General features: G+C 39.1%; 2 protein-coding genes across 12 annotated transcripts in view; one reads left to right on the forward strand and one right to left on the reverse strand.

The window, feature by feature from the left end:
• Positions 1-12474, reverse strand: part of LOC111244782 (sushi, von Willebrand factor type A, EGF and pentraxin domain-containing protein 1-like) — a 38713-nt gene extending 26239 nt beyond the window's left edge. For 6 of the 9 annotated variants that reach the window (XR_015320394.1, XM_086979251.1, XM_086979250.1 and 3 more), the window contains exons 1-2: positions 12337-12474; positions 1146-1801 (exon numbers count right to left, since the gene is read on the reverse strand). Coding sequence is in view for 8 of the 9 variants with exons in the window: in XM_086979251.1 (XP_086835377.1) it covers positions 1146-1801; positions 12337-12424 (744 nt within the window). In the remaining variant the exon portion in view is untranslated. Of the gene's footprint in view, positions 1-1145; positions 1802-2437; positions 2523-7053; positions 9894-12336 lie in introns of those variants that run through there. The other 3 variants (XM_086979252.1, XM_086979253.1, XM_086979256.1) reach the window with 3 other exon arrangements.
• Positions 11922-18223, forward strand: LOC111244788 (uncharacterized). 3 transcript variants are annotated; one of them, XM_086979279.1, is made up of 4 exons: positions 11922-12269; positions 15999-16148; positions 17672-17813; positions 18001-18223. In XM_086979279.1, the coding sequence occupies exons 1-4, from the start codon at positions 11970-11972 to the stop codon at positions 18117-18119; spliced, it is 711 nt and encodes a 236-aa protein (XP_086835405.1). In that variant the 5' UTR covers positions 11922-11969; the 3' UTR covers positions 18120-18223. The 3 variants fall into 3 exon arrangements, with proteins under 3 accessions (XP_086835405.1, XP_086835406.1, XP_086835407.1); XM_086979280.1 differs by lacking the exon at positions 11922-12269 and adding an exon at positions 12658-12799; XM_086979281.1 differs by lacking the exon at positions 11922-12269 and adding an exon at positions 12980-13121.
• The last annotated feature ends 5350 nt before the right edge of the window (positions 18224-23573 follow it).

The raw sequence follows: 23573 nt of genomic DNA on the forward strand, positions 1-23573 counted from the left end.
TGGCAGTAGTCTTGCCTGAGCAGGACGCAAGATACATCCAGAGACCCGGATTTTCTATTAGGCACAGGCAGTATTTACTGGCAGCCGGTGACAATGAAATCGTTTGTTGAAGCGTCCCGCCTAGCTTAGGCTAGACTTCCGACCACTAATGCCAGAGTAGGCCCCCATCATTTTAATTCGCATCGCAGTGGAACTGGCTATCATTCGATGCAGGCTAGCGTATAGCCAGGCTACCAGACGGCATTACTCATCAAGTCTATGTATCAAGCAAAAAAACGAACTGTCTAACACCTGTGCTCCCGAAAGGACTTCTACCTGTTTTTTCGTTGTACGGGCTTTTGTCGTGACACAAAAGTAGGTTTTTCTTCTTTTTTTTTTTTTCAAACTTCGTATTTGTTTAACACTCAGCTACTTTCTTTATATGAACAAGCTATTGGAATTACCTCTTTTTAAGTACAGCATCAAAAAGTCCAATCAGGCTTTATCAGACTTATCTGGGCTGCTTACAACAGACCAACGATACGGCATGGCAACCATACAGGTAGTTATTAACCTTAATAATAATATTTGTTGGCGCTAAAATTCGAACCAGCGCGACAACGTGCTACTTAGTGATGGTTACCGTGCAACAATAAAAAGATGCGACCTAAATGCCCAGGCATAACGCACTCTACAAAAAAAAAGTAGTTGGAAAAGCAAAAGCAGTAATTATCTGATAGTAGATCATACTCAAGCGGCGCTGACGTGATTATTTTTGAAAATGTGCTTAGTAAAAATGATATACGTGATTATTTTTGAAAATGTGCTTAGTAAAAATGATATGACTGTAAATACATAGCCTTCTGATAAGAGACCAAACAAATAGAAAGCGGATAAATAATAAATAGCACAGGAATTCTTTATTGCCTTTTTGCTAACTTTTCCTTCTCTTCTTATAATACCCGTCCTTCACCTGACATTTTGTCCATAAATGTTCAATTGGACGCTCTATGGACTGATAACTGACTTACGCGTAAATGAAAAGCGCAAAAAATAGTCCTTTTAAAAACGTGGCTCCAGTTTTTTTTTTTTTTTTTTCTTCTTTATAGCTACATTTAATATTGAATAATGCATAAATAGGCTCACAAATTAAAGCGCCCGCTTACCTGAAGTTCTTTGACATTTCCGTTCTTGATGCCAAACGTGAAAATTGTTACGCCACGTGATTTAAGCTTTCGTGCTATTGGCTTTGGATCACCACCATTGGAGAATCCATCAGTGACGAGAAACACAACCTGAGGCACGGATCTGTTGCTCGCACCCAAAACCCTATCGGCGATTTTCATAGCCCCGAGAGTATAAGTGAGGCCACCGACATATTGGATTTGGGCAAGCTCCGCCATCAGAGAACACTTATGTCGATTGAGAATCTGCGAACTTCCATTCGGTGAAATAAAGTCCACATGAGTTACAACTTTATCGGGTGAACTGAACGTTACAAGGGTGACTCGCGTCGTATTTTTGCGTAGATGGCTTATACTGAAATCCGCTAGAATCTTCTTGACAAAACGAAGTTCCAACTTGAAGTTTGCAAGACCAACCGACAGTGAAGAATCAACCAGGAACGCAATATCTATACCATGCTCGTAGTTATTATGCAACGCACCCAATGAGCTCTTCAGTCGCTCGCTTTGCTGTTCAAGCTTCTTAATATCGATTGTGGCATCGATCGTGGACAGGGGATACTCGACGATTTCGTTTAAGGTTGAACTTACGCGTGCGATGTAAAAGATCGCAAGAAAAAACACCCATCGATTCGTAGCTGCAATCCAATTAATGGTAATGTAACACGTGAGTCATTTATTAAATTTCACTAATCGAAACGGTAATCTTAGGAAAATATCTATGATAAAGTTATTTTTCAGTGCTTCCGGAATTTCATAGGCTGTCGATAATAAATGTTTCGTCGATAGTCATTGTTGTAGTTAAATTATGGCTGTTAAATCTAAAATTATGGCTTTTATTTTTTTTTCGCTTTGAATCTTGCTGCTTTTCTGATACACGATGACTCAGGCTACTTATGCCCAGTAAACCTTCCTCGCCAAGTAGATACAAATACGTCTACCATTAAGTTAGTGAACTTAGCAATAAATAAAAGGGCAATAAGAATGTTTGCTGTTATACTGGAGGAGATGTTATTCTTTTGATCTATGAATACATTGTTAGCCGATTCTGACATGTACAAACGTGATCTACAGTTAGCTTATCTAAGAAAATTCTTCCAGAACATCTAAAGGTATCAAGAACACGCAGACGTTGATTGATTGATGCTAAAAAATTGAATTGATAAATGCTAAAAAAATGGCCTTAAATGCTTCTGGGTTATGGGTCTGATCATAGCAATTAATCTTACCAAATTGGAAAAAAAAACGACAAATATTCAAACGCTGTCACTTACGTTCTATATTAGGCATACATTGTCGTTCTTGTCGTCGTTGATCCGATCCCTTTACAATGCAACAATTAGAATACAGTCTGTTGCTCTGGCCGGCATTTTTAAAATTGCTTAATACGGGAAAAGCACAAAATCATTTTGTTCTGATTGAAAGAGCGTCAAATACGTAAAAAACATTCTTTCAGTTTGCATTGATTGAAAAAAGAGCTTCAGTGGCAACAATTGTTCCAAGGTGACGCTTTAGTATTGAGCGAACAAAATATTCATCACTGCGTACTCTAAAAGAGCTGAGCTTGCAGATTACATATATGTGTGTATATATATATATATATATATATATGTATACGTTACAATATTTATCGCTGGCTGAAACATTATGAAGTTTAATTTGAAAATAATCACAAAAAAAAAATTGCTTCCCCAGTTCGAATCGGTCGGTCGCATTTTAATAAGACAACCATTGGTATAGCAACAATTTTTTCAAAACGAAGTTATGATCGTTAAGTTTCTTTAGCTCTTACCTGGACTAGTTTACGTGGTAGCATGGCGCAACGTTTTGTAGAAATGATTGTTTGTGTTTATTTATCGTTATATTTCAATTAAACGGACACGGCATTTTTGTGGCTTCGCGTATTAAGCAGTAGGCGGAACAACCATATTGTAACCCTTCGCTAATCGCTGTTAGCTTTCAACTAAGCTATACTTGTATGACGTTCGGGATGACCCTTGAACAGTCTATATATATATGGATCACGTGAATACAGAGTAATTAAAAGTAACGTTTGTTACACAGATCTTTTTTGCAAGCCATGTTTAATCACTTAAAAACATCAGATTCTAAGAATAGCTTGAAAGGGGTCTGCTTTGTTGGCTTTCTGTATCTATCTATGATATCTAGAATTAATTAGACAGTCACACGGATTCGGCCAACTGTGGGTCAAGGTATCAAAAACCAATAGCTTTCGTCGCAATTTACCACGGGTAAATTCATGAGTAATGGAAAACGAACGGTTTAACAAAATTACGAGAATAAAACCTGCAACGAGCAAAAAAAATCCACGATTTTATTCAAATTTTGTTAACTTTGTTATTGATTTTCGTTGACATTTATTTTATCTCAAGTAAAAGCTAACGAATTGTTTGTATCAATTTAGCAGAATACAGAGTCGCTGATAAACGTAATTGCAGAGATAATCCAAAAGCGATTCTTTTTTTGTTTTTGTATTATAGTCCTGATCACTATGTAAACAAAGCTTATTCCACCACAGGCTTAATCCCTTACCGCGTAAAAACGCCTAATACAGCCATCCTCCTACACCTGAATCCAAATAAGTGTATTTTAATTTAGAGTGAAACAAGTAAAAATGATTCTTGTTTTCGGTATACGTGGGAAAATACGAAACAGAAAAATCGATCGAGAAATTATCGTTTCATCGTAAAAAATTAAGTGAGATACATTATTTTAAATAAAGTATTTAAAGGGTTTGAATACAAAAATGGTAAGGACAAGTTTGAGGAAAAATATAAACACGAACGTCACATTAGAAAAATAACCAGTGTACCCGAAATGAAGAATATTAACTGCGTAGGAAAGAAAATCATAGCAATTCTTGTTGTTTTTATCATGGAAGTTAGGACGTAATAGGATGCGAGTGTACGCGACTCGAAACGAACCGGCAGGTTTGATCCGTAGATCGATTTGTATATACCAAAACATAAATGCCAAAATGCAGTAGTTTGCTAGGCTGGTTTAATACGTGTGGCTCTACCGACTCGAAATCATTTTTAGCTGAAATAACCATCGATATATTCGTATTAGCCAAGCGTTGTTGAGAAAATTAATACTATTTTAAATAACCTCATTTATTCACACAGGTTATAATTATCTGATGTCATATACAAAAAAATGTAGCCATTTGCAGGGCACGGCACATCTGCACACCCTCGGATGTCCCTCAAACGATCAGGCCGAATTGCTAAAACCCAAATATATAACGGTCTCTAATTGGCTTTGAGAGTTAAAAAGTAACCCACACAATGACAAAGCTAGTGTTTATTATTATCCCAAATGAAAAGACTGCGCGAGTAAGCGTTGTAAATGATGAAAGAAAAAAAAATCTATTCTTTAGCCTGGTAGGCCCATGGCAATGGTTTATAGCGATGCTCTGTGCTTGTTGTAGTAACGATGGTTCTTAGCAATTCTGTGTTCAGAGCTAGCCTAAAATGGCCTTCAGACAGTCGTCGTCGTTGAGATCAGATAATAATTAGTAAGTGATACATGTTTATGGAAAATTGAGCCTTGCGAATAGATCTGTATACTCTGGCCGAGTAGTAAGCTCTTGCTTCGAAATGGGCTTATAGAAGATGCAGGTCTGCAATTTTTGACACATTATTTATGTTTTTTACCTTTGAATTTGCAGTACGTATACAATCATCGCTTTTGAAGCGCACGAACGAAAATTTTGGCATATTCTGTAGGCGTCTCGCCACCGAAAAACTAACACATCGAATACGTATGCCAAACAAAAACACAAGTATTCGACAATGAAAAACTTTGCGTCCTCTAAGTCTTTTTCAGGTCTACGTACAGTTGGCATACGCGTTTATATTATCGACCCACCGAATCTTTGTCATCATCAACTCTACAGAGAAACCAATCTAGCCAACCAATGCAAGCCTGTAATGTGTGTTTTTCCTGTCAGAAGGAGTTACGCGTTGCAAGGCGTACCGAAGGGTCCGACTGAACGACAAAAAACGCGTTCACAAGCGGCTGTCATATATATATCTATATGCCTCTCTAAGGTTTACACTGACGATGCGGGGGTCTTATGGGGGCGCCATGAAATTGAAGCTACACACTGCAGGTCTCGACATGTCATCCGTCGACATGGCGCCACAGAGATCGACTGTTAAAAATAGCAGCAGCTTTTTTATGGCTATATGTACTAAAATTAGTTACAAATGATAAAATTAAAATGAAGAATTGTTTTTCAAATGAAAACACTTCTGTTTTCTTCGGAGCTGAATGTGATATGCGACAACTGAAGTATATTCTCATGCCTTAGACGACACATTCGGACATTCATTGAAACGCCTCGGAGCCAATTTTCAACGCTAGCAGAGCTTTGAGAATGCGATGTCCTGTAGATTTTAGCTCGCCGAAGGAGCCCTTCGACGCACTTTCGTTAACTTCTGAGCGATATTCTATGCGACTGAACGCTTCCAGAATCAATGATCGCTAGCTGAAGAATCGAAATGGCAGTGTCAGTTAGTCAACCATGATGAAGCAATAGTAGCGTGTTCAGCTTCGAAACGTGCACTCACTTGAAATCATTTAAGCCTGAGACTAGTTGTAAATACGTTTTGCCCTTCCTTCAGATCAACAGTCTGACGCAATGCTGCACGTAGACAGCCACAGATTTGAAATTTGTTAAATTCTTTCCTTTAGGTTCATATTTTTACATATATATATTTATCTTATTTAGTTTTCGCTGAAAAAATGTGTTATTTTAACCTCGATATAATATATGGCGGAGCTTGTAAAGTGTTATATCTCAATAAAACTATAGTTTCGTTCGTATCCCGCTGCTTAGCTAAAGGAAATTTCTAGCTAAAAATAATAATGGGCTAATTCGCTTTTCCATAAAGCTCTATGGTACTTTACGACAGATTTGGCCTAAGGGGACTCGTTTTAGGTGCAGGCTCAATGGAAGCGAAGTCTGTTTACCTGAGATATAAGGCCGCCTTATTACGAATTCAGCAACATGCTAGGGAGATTTCTTTTGTTGGTTTCAAAGGACAGGGTCAGCTTTGTTCTGAGATTTCAGGGAGAGAATAGCAAAAAAGAAAAACAAGAATGCGTCCTTAACGATTAAAGTTTTTGCAGGGTGGCTACGACACAAGGGCGCCATTTTTTACGAAAAGTATAAGTCTATGAAGTATAAGGTCCGCACTGGCTGGCTAACCAGAGTAAACGCCCAATTTTCCCTGCCCTCATTAGAACATTGAAGTAATTTGTTTGCGGTCAGAAATACCATCTATAAGTTGCGAAGAACATATTGCATTTTTCAAACTTCATTTATCGACTTTTCGATAGCCTAGCTGTTTGGGGCCTGGACGAGCGTCAACCGCTCAGACGAATACTACTGGTACGCGATTTTGCATTTCATAAAATAAAATTCTAACTAAACCCTACCTCGTACTATGCAATCAGTCAAGTCAAGCAAGCCGTCATCAAAGCAGGTTACATTGATGTATTATTCATTTCAGTCTATCACAGTACTGGACAGAGCCTAATCTCTGATAATAGTCAGCCCTAGTTGATGAGACCTTAGCAGCAGTGCTGATAACGGGACGAGATTTATAAGCGGAAATAGCTGAGGCGTAGTTAGCGGCGCTTGGACATTTGTAAATCTCATTTGAATCAAGTTTAGTTATCTTGATACAGCCGTGAACCGTTTAACCAGTGATAGCTATTGTAAATATGCAGTAGATCCCTACTTAATATTCGTTAATGGGAAAAACTGATTTGGAATAAACATGCACAATAAATACATCGTGGTTTAAACATGCGTGTTGAAATCTGCTACAAATCCGTAACTATACATGTTGATTCTTACCGGATTCGGAAGAGAAATACATTGCTTTAATCAATGATGGTAATAGTATTCATAATGTGACATTGACTCCGCGATAACAAATGGCTGCAACACAAGCGTTCTTTATTGTTTCGTGTCACTGAGCTATCATCGATCGATCGACGAGTAAAACGGCAAGCTAAAAGTTTGTCTATGATTCTATTAGCGCAAACGTTGGATCCCTTCCTTTGGATCAGTTGGGACGATTTAGCCGAACGAATAACAAGAACACGTAGTTACGGTCATATGAAGAAGGGAATCCTCAGCATAATTATTTCAAATCCCATTTTTTCGTACTTGTCGAGTCCGTTAGCGTCATCACATGTTGTTGGCATAGTGTAGTTTATGCACGCACGAGGGCGGTAAATAGTTACGTGTCGCTTAGCTTCGTTTTAGTACACAGCCCGCAAAGAGTCTTGGTCTTATCGGTTCTATTAGCAACACTAACTGACTTCCTTCATTTGTCTGTCGTTCAAGATGTGCGTGTGTCCGCATGTTTGTTTCTGCGGCCGGCTCTCGCAGAGACTCGCCGGCAGTTTCGGGACGACAAAAAGCTTTCGATCACTAGTGCTCGTGCTTCATACTGTTGTTTGCTACTGACGCTGCTACTGTCCGCGTTTGCTCTAGCTGTTTCTGCCCCGCTAGGGTATGGCAAACAGCAAAGCGCCGGTACGGGCGCCGGCGTGTACTCGCTTCTTGAGCGGTGGCGCCGTTGAGCATGATCAGCCGCTGCTGTCTTCGCTACTACCACCTCTACGGTCACTTCCTCGAAGGGCTATCCCGTCGGCGGCGTTTTTGAGCCTCTCACAGAGTTCCTACTTAGAGTTTCACTCACGACTCTATAGCGGTAGCAGTAACAACAGTGGAAATGTAGCTCGTTGCGAGCCGTACGTCGCCTCAAAGTCTCCGCCAGGCAACAGTGGCCAACGAGGCCGAAAAACAAGGAGAAAACGGTGTCCTCTACAGCGACAGTGCTTAGTTATTGCTTCATTTGGATGAGTGGCCGTACGACATTGCAAACATCCACGCTGCTGTGTATTTCTGTTCTTCATCTTCACCTGCACCTCTACTATCGGCACCTAGGTGTTGACCATACCTTGTTCGCTAAAAGGCTGAGGCAACGGTCTCACCTAAACATTACCTCCTCCATGCGTCAATTTCTAACCAATACAACAATAACTCCAACAGTAACTTAATTCGTATGGCCGTCAGATGAGCTGCAGTCAATATTGTTAGACATGCATCTTACAACGCAGTTGTCCGAAGAGGAATTTGTAATTAGCCGATAGGAAAAATGCTCAGAGAGCAGCATGAACACGATGCCGTCGTCGGTCTTTTACTTCGTGTACGATTGTGTCATTATTGTAGACTAACATACATGCACACTCTAACGAATACACACACTTCGGTACACACAAATGAATTTCTCTACGTGTCTATCCAATGACGGAAGGCCATGCAGGATTGAGTTGCACCCTGTGGTACCTTTGTATACTGTAATACTTTAGTCTATGCACACGTACCTCAAGTCGAGTGTTTTTTTGTCATGTATCTGTTGTTCCTGAGTTTAATACTGAAGGATCAAGCAAAAGTAAACTATGTATGAAAGGCATGACGACAACCATTAGATTTTAGATGTTCAGCCGCTTCTAGCATACCTAAGCATCATCCTCAAGTAGACAGAAATGCTATAACATAAAGGGGAAAAGGGAACATCATGCGCATTTGACGTATATATCTGGGCTTAACTAATATCACTTCTTATCAAATAGCTTTATTTTGAAAAACAATTCCATATACAGAAGCAGCTTATCGTATCCACATGTACCATAATGGGAGGCCAACTTTGTTTTTCGAAGCTTCGGTGCAAGCCTTTATCTGCTAAAGCATCAAGAAATCAACATCACGAGTGGCTATTTGAATCTTTTAAAACTTTCTGTTTTCCTATGACTCATCGTTCCGCTTTGCCATTTAGACGAGTTATGACTGTTTGGTTTCGTCTGTGCAAAATTAATCAAAAGCTCCATTCTAGTTGTTTACCTGGGTCCTACTTGTCGCGACCGCTCGCAGCGCGTAACGGTCCAATTTGTTGATGAATAATTTCCTGGAGTGCATCTGACGCATGCGTCAGGCTGTTGCTAAAACAGAGTTCACTTCAGAAAAGGCCTGGAAACTACCTCGGCTTATTAAATAAAAAATCTCTGTGCTGGTCGAGAGTGTCAGGGTTTATTGTGAAGCAAAATAAGCGCACACGTCGTTTGACCTTAAAAAGATGTTAGAATAGGCAGTCATCGATAAGGAAGCAAGCAAGCAGCAAACGGGACCTAATCTATGGCAAGAATGAAGCAAAAGAAAGAGTAACACTGAAGAGCTGCGCGTATCATGACATTAGAAAATGATGAGTTTAGATGTGTTGTCGAAGTAGCGTTGTAATTGGCGAAGATAAAGTCCAAATATGATACTGTATCCCCATATTATATTTGCAATCTGCTAGATGAGTCCTTGTAAAAGAAACGGAGTTGAAACTTTCGTTAACCTAGAAGATGTATCGGAATATTTAATGAACCTTCTTGTTAGTTGCAATATACAGGGTAAAAACGCGTCAATCAGAAGGCTTTGATAACCAAAAACCCATGTGGAGAGTTGAAGTTTATCGATTAAATTGCAACAAACTTGTCTTCAATTTAGAATTAGTCGTTTAATTTAGTCGTTTAGAATCTGTTCAAACGAATCTGAAACGCCTTCACGTAAGTTAACCTCTAGCATTCTAATGGATTGGGTGTGGAAGATATGTGTGTATGTGGGTATGAGATCGTACAACTTCTCCATTAAAATGAATTTCATTTTTAATGCTTTGCTAAGCTTCGTGCTTCATGTACATTCTAGACATCACTAATATTATAAAGTTGAAATCTAAAAGGTAAGTTCCACATCTGATACCGATGTTAAGCCTTGCGCCTGGCCCCCCACCACGAAACGAAGCGTGCTTACGCTTGATCCTTTATCTAATACATCCTCATACGTTCCTACGATTCATAGACAAATACGTTACTACTGCGCTCCAAACCTGTGTGACTTCAGTTCAGGTACGGATACATTGATACATTAGATTGATGGTTTACATCGAAGTTTGAAAACGTCAGGCTTCATGTGCTATTATTACTTATGGCATTTTTGCATTATTTGTAGGGATATGCTATTTTAAAATACGCAATTTGATCTCTATAAGGTTCAGTTTTGTTTTTTGCTCATATTATGATAAAGCGAACGTTGACTAGGGTTTACAGCCTTTTCTTAGGCAAAAATGCCCACTTCGATGCCAAGTAACGTGGTTAGATAAACTCAAATACAGTCAAACCCGAAAGCTGGTTAGCACAACCTGGACAGTGAATCCATGTTCATAAATTATCAACTATAATTTTCGCCTTCAGATATTTGCCGACTATTTTCTGGGTGTGGCGTACGGTACTAGTAGCCGTAGTCAAACCCTAATAACAACAACGGTTGGCTTTTATCCAATCCAATAATCAGTTTGTGATTGGACGCTGAGAAATTCAGTGGGTTCAAGGAGACGTTCAGTTTCTTACGTATTATAGTTATATTGTATGCATTTTTTATATAACGTAGTGTCATATAGTAACGCAGGACCTACCGGTATAGTTGGATATAATAGCTATTTGTATATAATATCATAAACAGCAAATCAAATAAGTATTTCTCTGTTAATAGCCTCGTTTAGTTATTACATATTAACAATTAATAATAGCACTTGTATACATCGTTCTTATTCATTGCCCCCTTTTCTCGCTTGTTAAACCCCACGCCACAACTGAATAAATTTAACAATATGTGCTATTATATACCTGAAGTAATGGAAAGGCTATACAACGGGGGCAAATGGATCCCGGAGAGAACCTTGGGACGGACTTTTTTTTTTTTAGGTACCGCTTAGTTTCAAACCAAACTGAGGACGCTTGAAGTATTTCCATTTTTTTTTAATAAATTCATTACGCTGGAGTTAAGATTTTCTTCGTGGCTGGTTAAACGGTTGGGCCTATCCGCGACTAGAGAGCAACAAAGACATTACATAAAGAAGCCCGTTCGCTCTGGGCTTATAAACTACGAATAAGTAATTTAAGGAGGAATGGTCCAATATCTTCTATACGTCTACATACAACGTGTGAGGTCGACAAAAAAAAACTTATACAAATGAATGTTTTTGAGGAAACAAAGTTACTATAAACTTCTATTTAATAGGTCAACTATTCTGGCTTATGAAAAATGACAATGGTTATAGTGTTTTTTTATATAACGTTCGCAATGTTTATGTTTGCTGTAAGATCTTTTCAAACCCTCAGATTTGTCTTTCTTTCAGATTTACATCTTTCAATTCATATATACAATTGCCGCTTACACGATACGCCCTTGTTATCCGCTTTTGGATCATAGCAGCTGGCAAACTGAGATTTTGTACATTTATGCCTAGATATATGTGTTGAATATGTTTTAGAGGCCATGTCGATCTTCCTACCATTTCAATAGACGAACCTTGTAGATATTTACTTCATTCAACTCGTTTCATCTTCTATGGCTACTCTATTTTTTTGCTATTGTTCAATTGATATAAAGTCTCATTTTTCTGTTAAGTATTGCTTAGGGCAAATGTAGATGTCTTCTATTGAGTCATCCATTGTTCATTCTTAGATGTTTTGCCATTTATGTCACGATAGCGAAGGTGAGCAACACCGTGCTTTATTCGCCACTGCCCCAGGTCCATTTCCTTCTAATTCGACTAGGAGGAAAATAGCCATACATAACGACAGGTAAGAGGTTTTCTGAGCGTCAATTATACAAACTGTGTCCGCAGCAAGCGTGATAAAGCAACAGATAGAATTTAAATGTTACTCACGACTGCTAGCGGTGGCATACAGAAATCCCGACAACCAACCAGGTACAGCTGTATAGGTGTACGCAATTGTGTGCATAGGTATTTATCGAAGGTGTCCGCAGTCGGGCCTTGTTCAACCATCATTCCAGTGTCTCACCAAATCACAGCGGCGCCAGCACGAGACGTTCCAGAGATAGAAAAAAGTACGGCGGGGCGACCCTTACCACCGGAGGGGGTCGGCCCCGAACACACGGGGGCAGGTGGCCACCGATCGGTTAGAACATTTTGGACGCTGTCCCTGTCGTTCATGGTATGTAACTTGTTATTACGCCTTAGTAAATCTCTGTGCCAACTCATATTAACAATAATGAACTTACTTGTGCTGCGTTGAATTGATGTCCGCGTTGTCGCACTTACCGGCCGAATATCAGCGACTCGAATCGTTGTGTTGATAGTTCTGCTCATTGCTTGCTAAATGCTATACTTAGCCGTTTTTCGAAAGCGGTCGATTAGTTCAACCGTGAAAAATTGACGTGTGTACTAGCAGAGTACAAAAGTCTAGGGTGCAGTTCAATTGAAATGTGCTTGTTCTTTTCGTGTGCTTCGTTTGCAATTGCCTGTTAAAGACACAATCGTAGATTGATTGTGTCGTCGAAAACAGTATTTGAATCACTAGACAGACAATCGCGTATTGCGGATATTGTGCCTCGAGACCACAGCCAGTTTCATGCCTGAATGATCGGTCAAAACGAAGCAGGAACGTTTTATCTGTCTGAATTAACGTTCCCTATTTTATTAGTAACGGAGATTCAGACTGTTTACCCTGTGGATTATTTACAGGTACGAGAAAATAGTTTGGGCATCGTGAATTTAGTGCAATCAATTGACCCACTTCACGTCGCTCTGTTAAAATGAGCGTCCGAGGATATCTTCACACAGATTATTGTTACGTACGTTCATGTAACACCCTTTCGGCGGATCTGCGTTCGAAATAGTATTCCGTAGACGCTGATTCTGAAGGCTTGCTCTTGTCAGAGATTGTTGTTGAGCTAAACCTCCGACTGCAACGGCAATGTGGGGTCCTAGGGAATAATTTTATATGGCGCAAATAGTTGATTCAGTTCCTTTTGGAAGCGTTTCTGCCATTCTGAGCAGGGGTTATGTGAGTATACTTGGAACTAAATTTGGTCAATCTAGTTATTCATAAGTTAGCAGGTTTTTCGCAAGAGAAACTTTACCTCCTACAAACGTAACACACAGCACGGTTTGAGTGCGTGTTTTTAAAGCTAGTTGTCTTAACATTTGTTTTTTCCTTACTGAAATCGGGATGTGGTAACAATATACGAAGTAAATGGCTTTTTCAACAATGGTATCATATGAGTCGAATGTGTACAGTCTTACTTACCTGCCAAAAGTGGCGAGCTTTAAAAAACTGTCGGCACTTTTTGTTAGTGTAGACCTTTCTTATTACCAGTTTTGAATTGCCGCTGCACAAAAATGCTCCAGCAAAGCTCTACTTGGTAGCTCTCGGACGTTCAAACAGCGCCTGTCAGTGCCTATCGATCGAATAGTGTGTAAGCAAAACAGCGTTTACATCGGGAGTACTCAAAACAGGCACGTGCCACACGGGAGTTGTGTCACGTACCAGTTATCCAGCTGATCGCATAGCATTTCGGTTCAGATCCGCAAACAAAAAGCGTTTTACATCAGCGGCATTTGCCTTGAGCGGAAAGGACTACCGGTACTGCCTTTGCCTAAAAGGCCTTCCTCGAGCTAGCGTTAAATTAATGGATGCGACTATCGCTTTATCTACTATATGCTTCAGCTTTGTGTAAATGTTTTCATACGCATACACTTCTGCTACTTCTACTAGCTGACAAGGCATGAACGCAGAAAGAATCATCGATCTTTGTCTCGACCAGCGTCGACAATTAGTTGCTTGAAGTATGACCAGTTGCCCGCCTACCGTCTTCAACGAGCAACTATCTAGAGATATATATATATATACCCGTATATATATATATATATATATATATACGTATATATATCGATGGCGCTTAGGGTTTATTTCACTAATTAACTTGATTAGCTTGTAATTTGTGGAATAGTTATTCACACCGTAATGCGACCATGGGCCTATTTGCCGTCCACAACATTAAGGTTACCGTTACGGTAAGCTATAGGATCACAAGGTAATATTACATCATTATATACGAAGTTAGATACTGGAACAAGTTCATTACGTAAATTCGAGCGTTGACGTATGGCTGAAAAATAGCATCCTACATATATTAACTAGCAGACGACCAAATACAGCACAATAAACCCCGTTCAAAATAAATGTTTGCTCTATGTTATTCTAGCTTATAGTCAATTTTGTCGCTGTCGTTCAGTGTCCTGTCGATCCAAGCCGAGTCAATGGGCTCGCTTGTAGAGCTGTCGGATGTAAACCTCTCATCATCTCAGTATATTTCCTCGAAAACATAGTAATAGTAGACTTTCGGATAAATCGTCAGATGCCTATCACTCCACTGACTGTTAGTTAAGAAACGGTCGAACAGAAAAATATAGATAGAAATAACTGAGTCAATTTCTTCCTCGGTTTTTTTTTTTTTGTTAGTTCACGGTTTTTTGTGTGATCAGTTGACATTGAGCAAGTTGTCTGAAGAAGGGGACGCGGGCGGGCGTACGGCCAGCCCATTTTCTCATTGGCTTTTTAGTACCTGGCACTGGTGCCGATTTTTAGCGCAGTGCAATCCCGTGCAGTTACCAATGGCGCGATCGTTGTGCTGACTATGATAATATGATTTGAATACGTCGCTACGGCTCTTTCCACTTCACGACTTAGAACTGCCATTCGGTGGACCTATTACGACGATAATGATGTTGGTGATGATATATATCGGTCAGCTTGTGCTCTGAAGAACGCTGTGTGGTACCTATTCCCGCTTTCTAGGATACAGAATAGATACGAAAAAAATACGCAGTTAGTTACAGTAACCCATAAAAAAAGCATAATATTAACTAACAATCTATTTTTCTAGCAGCGGCAAGCACCGTATGATATTTTGCACACATAACCCTTTCTATAAACAGACATCTAATATAGATATCTAGTTCTAATTCTATCAAAAGCTTTTCTCAAAACGATGCCAGACTAAATTCTTATCAATAAGTTGCTACTTTAAATTACGCAATTTAAGATTTCCACGATATTTTTTATGCGAGAAATAATTTTGAGTAAATTATACCAGTGACAGAAAAGAAAAACTTACTTACAGAACGATCGAGTTTTGCTTAAAAGTCGTTATTACCAGCACCGGGAGAGCGCATATTAACGACATGCTTAACTACTGGCTGCCCATAACAACATAACAAAAAATGCCTAGCAATAAAGGTCTCAGCTTCGTTCATAGCGTATTGCAGGGTTTATCAATGTAAGCAGGCCAGTAATACAGGCAAACGCTACCTGTGGGGCAATGGTCCGAAAGTAGAAGATTTTTTTTGTCAAAACAGCGATTATTATCAGACTTACTAGTGTATCAGTTACCTTGAGTATGGTCAGTGGGCCACGCAGAACTGAGCTAATGACAAAATTGGGTTCTTTCTAACTCAACACTACTTTCAATAACGTACGTGCTAAATAAAGGACATTAACGTCCTAATGATACGTGTAATTATTGTCCTTTATGGTCCCAAGTTTTTATGGCGTACAGTTCACTCTTACATATGTAACTATATAGATCGGTTATATGGCGCTTGAGGCAGATAGCCACCAATTATAACCACATATTATCGTACTGACACCTACTACGAAGGTCTGGAGCTTCCAAAAACCATTTTGGTCTAATTGATCAAATTAACGTATGGCTTGAATAGGTAATTAGGTGCTAAATTGACACCGAAATCCTGTATCCTATTAAGCCAGCTCCCGTGTTAACTTAAAATTCTAATTAATGCCATTAACTAAATGCTTGTTAGCTGACCTTTCAGGACCGACTTATTTACAGATACCTGTGAACCAGTGCGTTGTTTTCAGAGTGCGATGAAGGTGCTAGCGACGTTTAGCATAGTGATTGTGTGTGCACGTGCCGCACACATCGGCACGTACACCTCTACCTATCAAAGCCCCGTGCATTATTCTATCCAGACACCTTCGTACAGCAACCAAGCCTTCGTGCACGCACAAGTAAGATATTCGCCAGTCAGCTTTTCTACAGTGATCAGACAAATCCGAGAGTGGAGAATCAAAATTCATCCATTAGCTACGACCTAACCGTATAGGTACGCTTTACACTTTCAACGAAAAGCGAATGAGACTTCAAGTCGAACCTAATGGAACTTAATAATTTTGGGACCTGTTATAAAAGTTTGCATGTCGACAAAGTACGGACCGTTTTAAGCTAACATTAAGATATTTTTTTTTTTTAACTTACAAGATAAATTTCCAAATAACTTTACTGTTATTATTATTACTAGTCATATTTTTGCTAGTTGTTGGTAAAAGAGGTTCGAACCAATCGTTTTATCGAACAGTGGTAGTCCATAATGCATTGGTTTCTTTGTTGATAGTCTGAACTTTACCACAGGTTGTAGAGTGCACTTTTTCCATTCGCTCATACTGTATTCATTGTCGTGTGTAATAGCAATGTGACTTGTCGTCACCTGTGATCAGTCGCTTTAAAAATGGCTTGATTTTGTTACGTTTTCTGTAGAATCGTAAGCTCTTTTGTAAAGTATCGAGCTTTTTATAGCTAGCTAATATGTTGAAACCGTTTAGCGGCAAATGTTAAGTTTTTTTTAGCAATACAATGGCTAGTTACGTGTGGTCTTGCTCAACGTTCGTAATAAGTTTTATTCCGTAATTGGCCAATACTATAAGGAGCATTTTTCCAGAATGAAAGTACTAGAACCATCTTTGGACCGTTTCTTCCGATAACGTATCTTGACCGTAAACAGCACAATTCTTTTTATGGGCCTGGACAGCATTTGCGGTTTTATCGTGATAAAATTGTAGAATATAACGATTTTTTTTTTTTTTTTTTTTTTTTGTAGAAATTTCACACGCCTTCAAGACGCTCTATCCTTAGTTTGAACAGAGGCGTTCCAACACATTTACTACTGCCGAGCTTCAACTTTTAAATTACATTAATACAGAGTTGACGCAACTCGTCCCTTTAAAGCCATCTAGCTAGAAAAGCCGTCGATACTTTTTCGACAAGCCAATATTACCTCAATATTGTACATAAAAAGTATCACGCTTTTTTTTTTCTATTCTATTATATCATGCATTGGTTAATAGGAACTATTCACTTAAGTTGTGAAATTCTAGCAAGTAGTTCTTTCGATTATTGCACGGAGATTAGATTTTCTTTTGAGTTTTCCAACTTCTCTTTTCGAGATAATGTATGAGCGTCATAGGATGTCACACTGAATTAACCCACATGCACTTGAGAATGTGCTGGGTTTTTCACTATCAGCTCTAAATATACATTTTGCTAGATATAGTAACTGCACTTCCTTTTAATTAAAAAAAAAAATAACCGGAACCGAAAAGCCCAGACGTATAGCTTAGAGTTAACATACTATATTATCATAATGGTTAGGGCAAGGAACAACAACCTTTGGGTCGTTGGGGCAAGATTGAAGTTTTTGGTATTCACAAGCAAGAAGTCCTAAGCCTAGCTGCTTATAAACACAATAATTTTACAGGTACCAGTTGCATCTGCATCAGGAGCTCCTGCCGTGTATAGAACCCCATTCGTTAACCGCAATGGGGTTGTATCCCGGAATCCTGACGCCGTTTGGAATGATCCTGTAGAGCATATTCCCTTTGCTCCTACGCCTGTACCAGGTAGATTGGGTATCAATATTTTACCACTCTAGCATCACCAAGAGAGTCAATCGAAATGATAACTACCATGAAATAATTAATAAGGTGAACATGATGTACAAAGTGCTATGATCAATGATTTCAGCATGGATAGAAATGGGCTTCAACGCATCTATAATAAGCAAAAATATACCCACTGCATTTGCAGGTAGTGAGTTCCTAATTTATGGGGATCCGGGCTACGGAGCTTACCGCGGAAATTTCGGTGGCGTTAGCTTGAACTCTGGCCTCTATGGATATAAATCGAAGAAATCGGCCAAGGCCTAAAACGGTCATTGTCATAAAAAGCCTTTCTCGGTTGTACCCTCTACACCAAAGGAAACTATAGAATTTTATGGATTCAAATAAAACTTGTATATGTACGTAATCGATTAACGTGTCATCTGCTCGTAATAATCTTATGTAGCTGCATAACAGCAATTAATGTATGAAGTTTCCATGTTCAGCGTATGATTCTCATATATGGGCCACAGGCAAACGTTTTACCTTGGCGAGGTACAATTAACAAGCACTAGCACGTAGCCGGTTTCCAGTGGATGTAAGCCAGGAGATTGTAGGTTCTTCGCAATTGCTTTTTATTACCTAGAGCGAATAATACACCGTAGAGTTACCTAATTCATCGAAACCTTCATACGCCAAGTAGGCTGAATCTTTGAGAACATATTTGCATGTAAGTACACGCTATTGGGGAACAATCATAGCATCTGGTAGAAACACTAGTGCTGCATAAAGGTATGCAGCACTCACTGTCATCAACGGATAGTGCCCGGGGCTGGTATAAGGGCTCTGGCCAAAACTAGAAAACTTGGACAATTGGTGAACTTCTATGTTTCGAGTTTTAGCTTCGATATCGCCGTTAGGAACAAAACAATAGGTGAGCCCACAAAAATACTACTGGCTACTCGTTCTACGAGCGCTACCGTTCATGGGTCCTAAGGGCACGAACCTCTTCCTTCAAGATACTTTCGATGAGGTTTCCTACAACTGATGTGCCGAGTGTGAGTCTCCATTACTATATCTCGGCAATTATGACGCGTCGTAATTAGGTAAGAAATCCACTGATTGATGCTATGCCTTACTTTAATCATATAAAGAAGTCGCATGGCGCTCACCTGAGTGACATTATCGAACATCGAAATGTTCTTGCTATACAGACACCTTTTCAGCTCGTATTTTTTGAATACACGCTGACAACAAAACAGAACACATAGTCCGCTTCAATGTACAGCAGACCTATTATACATGTATGGATTTAGTGAGCTTCAATCATACCAGTTAACTATATAATTTTCGTGAAAGCAAATTCCGTTTACGTTTTTTTTTAGTTTTGTGAGCGATAGAGAACTTCGACTGCTCAGAATTATGATGTTTTCTTTAATGCCTATTTGCTTTCTACATCTGTCTAGGTTTCGTCCAGCATTCGTCGCTCTGTTGACAGCGAAGATATCCTTGCGGTCATCTTCAATTATCAAGTTTCTAAAATTGACTTAGTCGCATGAATGAGCAGACTCGTGGTTTGTTTACTAATGTCACCATTATATATACAACCGAGACTCGAAGTATACAGTAATATGATCGACATAGAGAAAATAACAGAAGTTTGTTAGACAGGAAAGCAATGGTCAATGGACACACACATAAAATTACGGATCTAGCTACTTCACACAAACGATAGCCAGTCAGCGTTCGAACGAGTCGTTCCTCACAACGGAATCGTTTTGATCGCCTATCATATTGACGATGTTTGACCTAAAGCCAGTAGAGGCTAAAGGGAAGAGAAATTCGGCTGGAACCTTCTGCTGCTACACATTGAATATGATCACCTGCAAAGATGTTAGAATCGACTGACCCGTTATTGCCATCGATTTCGCTGTCTTGCTTGCCCATGAAACTAGGCACAGAGGTCATACATCTGGAACGACCGGAGGCGAATGACAGGGCAAGGGGCGAAGATACAGAAAAAGTTTGATAGTTCGTTGCTGTTCATGAAGTGAATAAGTGGCTAGAATTGCTGAGTTCGAAATACTGCTGCGCGTAATTTTAGATTCTCTTAGAAGTGACTCAGTGGTGATGTAATCACATATCAGACTGACGGGTCTATTTAAAGGCATACGTTTTCAGAAAATAGATATCCTTGAGGATACGTTTCATATACTAAAAGTTAGAACAACTACAAATCGTTGTAGGTATATTCGCCTCTTCTTTCATGTAGAATAAATTGCTGATCATGTAATGCATCTAATTTTTTTTTTTCGATCCACCTGAACTGTGTACTATGTGCAAAATGTGATCAAATATCTGAGTAATATATCATTGAATAATACTGCAGCTGAAAGATCACTGTAATTATATATATATATATACGGGAGTAGTCTTAGTAGTTGCTTGTCAGCTTTGTTCGAAACTCAAAAACACAGCGGTCTCTCGACGTTGGTAACATTTGTTACCGCTGCATAGGTTGTTCTTCTTCTGAACGTGCCCGGCAATTTTCTCAATACTCCTTGAAATGTAACTACAAAATTGCTCTATCTACTTCGGACAGGGTCGTAAGTTCATAACTGAAAATGGAGAAGAACGCGAGTCTATGCAATTGCATGACTATAATATTTGATGAAGCATTAGAGTTCAAGGGATGTACTCTAATTGGCAAGAGTAGAGCTCTTCAGCTTCATAACCACTACGTCTGCAGTGACTATCTGAGTTACGCTAACTAAATCAGAAACCAGTTTATGAAAATGGCCAATATGACCACCAACGAAAAAGGCAAGAATGGCCGGATCTGGAGTGGGCAATCGATCGAAGTGTGCTTGCTTCCAAGGCTCGACTGGAGCCCACTTTTCAGAAACTCAACAAATTGCCATATTCTATCTGAACTAGTCAGCCCTGCTCGAAGAAGCTGAAACGCCGTAGAAGCGCATTCAATTATCAACTAATATACACGAACGGACTGACAACCAATAGCTTGTCTCTATGTTCATCTTGTCTGTCTGCAGCAAATTTTTTGATTGTCAATTGAATCTCAGTGCAAGCACACTACTCATTCGCTATAATTGCGGTCGAATAGAGATACGATCGTTGGTAAGACCACTAAATCGAGGTAAACTCTGCAAAGATAATGCCGCTCGCCGTGCAGATTTAAACGTAGTGCAGAAACATGTCTATTACGTCTAGATTTCAGTTACGGAGACAAAAAGATATAAGAAAAAAGACCTCATAAAAAATAATTAAAAAAAAACAGCTGTTCGCTTTTGAAGTAACACAAGTTCTTCAAACACATCCCTCTAAAGCTATTCGATTTCTATTGTAATATACTATATATACATAAATATATATAATATATTTATGAAATATATTTTACTAAGTTATTTATTGCCGAAAACGAAAGACTTTTGCGAATATTGCGTGACTAAATTCCCTAAAACTAGGCCTTTCTTGTGCGGCTTAGATTGTTCATGTTGAAAAACATTTGGCTGGTAAGCAGCCTGCGTATAGCAAGATGTATGTTTCAGAGTTCCCTACCAGAACGGAGAACTCTGAGCCATTCAGAGTAGTTATTACGTTCGTGCGGGAAACAAATGGAAGTTTTCACAGCTGGACAGTCATTGGAGCGAACGGGAGAAAAGCATCCAGTTTAGTATACATTGGCGAATCTCAGGCACTGTTACTCGGGATCGAAACTTATCGGAAATTAATTGGAAATTTAACTAGTAAAATGTTAGCCCTAACATGTAAAGACGATTGGCGCTGCATACAAAAACATCTGTGTTTTTGCACCGCTGTGGTTTTTCATCTTCAGTGGAAGAAGCCAGAGAAGAGCATCATAATGATCTAGCTGCATTAAGATCAAGCACAACTACTGTCCGGGTTTGTCCACAGTTTGACAAACAGACGTCATTCGGGATTTAGGAATAACTAGATGGGCCCGCCAATTTTGCCCCAAGCTTGATTCGTCACTGATTGACTGAACTCATCTAATTTATGAATGATTTTATCTCCATCTTAACGTAGGCTAGGATAGCTCGGGCATGCATAGAAGTTATCTCGTTCCATCCACCGAACGCATCACCACTTTACAGTTGTTTCATCAGCCTACTTTAATATGAATACTTTTTAGACTCGTGTTACACCTAACCTAACATAGACCTTAATTTGATACCTTATATTATATACGCTTTTACAGTTATCAGTCACAGCTCTCGTATAATTTTGCCACATTATTCCCTTATACTGTCGCAGCTATCTCGTTGCAATGATCTTACTTCCGTAGTTCAGCAGATTCTGTCATTATGCTTCAATAGCCGCGTTAGATCGGTATACTTACCTTAATAGCCTACTGACGCGATTAGTCGCACAATATAAACTATAACTCCATTAGAATTACCATGCAGCAGTCATATCGCTACCCATTAAGAATTTCGGTTGGCTCTTCATTTCTCCTGTGTTGATTGTCCCATCCTCTTATTGCGATCAGTCATTACCGTACTGTATGTATTCTGCCAGTTCAATAAATTACTAACCTTGACTTTGAAATAATCAATATAGACCCAAATGGATCGGTAAATTTTTAGGCACGCAGGGTCAGTTCGAAACCTTATCTAACCTCAAACGTCCATCCCGTTAAGTTGTTACTTCTCCTTCGTTAAGACGTCCCTGGTCGCGATGCTTTATTGCACTCATCGGGTTTCGCTGTCTTGAGTAATTGAATCTCAGCCTCCGTGACGACCTATTTTAGCAATTCCAATGATTTCGGCAAAGCTCTCAATTACACGTGCCTAGTTTTAAAATGTGAAAACCCAAAGGTTCGATAAAATTCGATCTTGTGCCACTGAGTGAAGAAAGCAAGAAACCGTAGCATCGTTACACTGAACAGGAATAACTTCGAAGCATGCAACTGGTATTTGGACGACTGAGGTATACGCAGTGGCTATAGAAAGATGTTACGAATATTTTTTGATACCGTAACCGTTTTCAGTTTTTATACTGGTATATTTCAATTTCCACTTATTTCGACAAGTCGGCGTTTTACTCTCTTAGATTTTAATAATCAATTCGGCATTCAAAGCAACAGTTTTCCATTATAAATCTCTTACAAATTCTGAACGGTCATTAAAGAAATTGCTGAGAAAAAATCAACTATACTAGCACGACGCTTTAGATACAGTATCAAACTAAGTTTGGAAGTTATTTTAAGTAATCGTTTGAAGATAAAGTGTTATGGTTAGTATTCACATTATATATATGCTTCGTGTCTTACATTTATTACTTGGATTAATAGAAAAAACTCAATATTTACCATCTAGTGGTTTTTTTAAAAATCGAGCTCTACATTGCGCACTTTGCGGAACATGGGACCATGATGTAACTATCAAAAACATACACTTAATAGAGAAGTTCAGAAGATAACAAGGCTTTATCAGGCGTCCTGTTACGGATGACGGTGTAGAAAGGACTAACGCGTATAGTTCTATGAAAGAAAAAATCAGATACCAAGTTTGTTGATCTAGACACCGCTCAACGGATGTACGCAACCTAAAAAGGCTAAACAAGTATGCCTATGTCGTTTCATTATACGTCGGTTTGGCGTTAGGCAAGCGTTACATATAGAAAGTCTATTGCACATGCCATTTCGCTAATAGTTTCAGCTTGGCATTATGCTCGCTCTCGAATGAAGCATTTTAAAAAAGGGGATTCACAAACAAAGAAAAATATCACATACGACAA

The sequence above is a fragment of the Varroa destructor genome, unplaced genomic scaffold (assembly GCF_002443255.2).
Source record: "Varroa destructor unplaced genomic scaffold, Vdes_3.0 BEIS01000002.1, whole genome shotgun sequence".
Lineage (NCBI taxonomy): Eukaryota > Metazoa > Arthropoda > Arachnida > Mesostigmata > Varroidae > Varroa > Varroa destructor.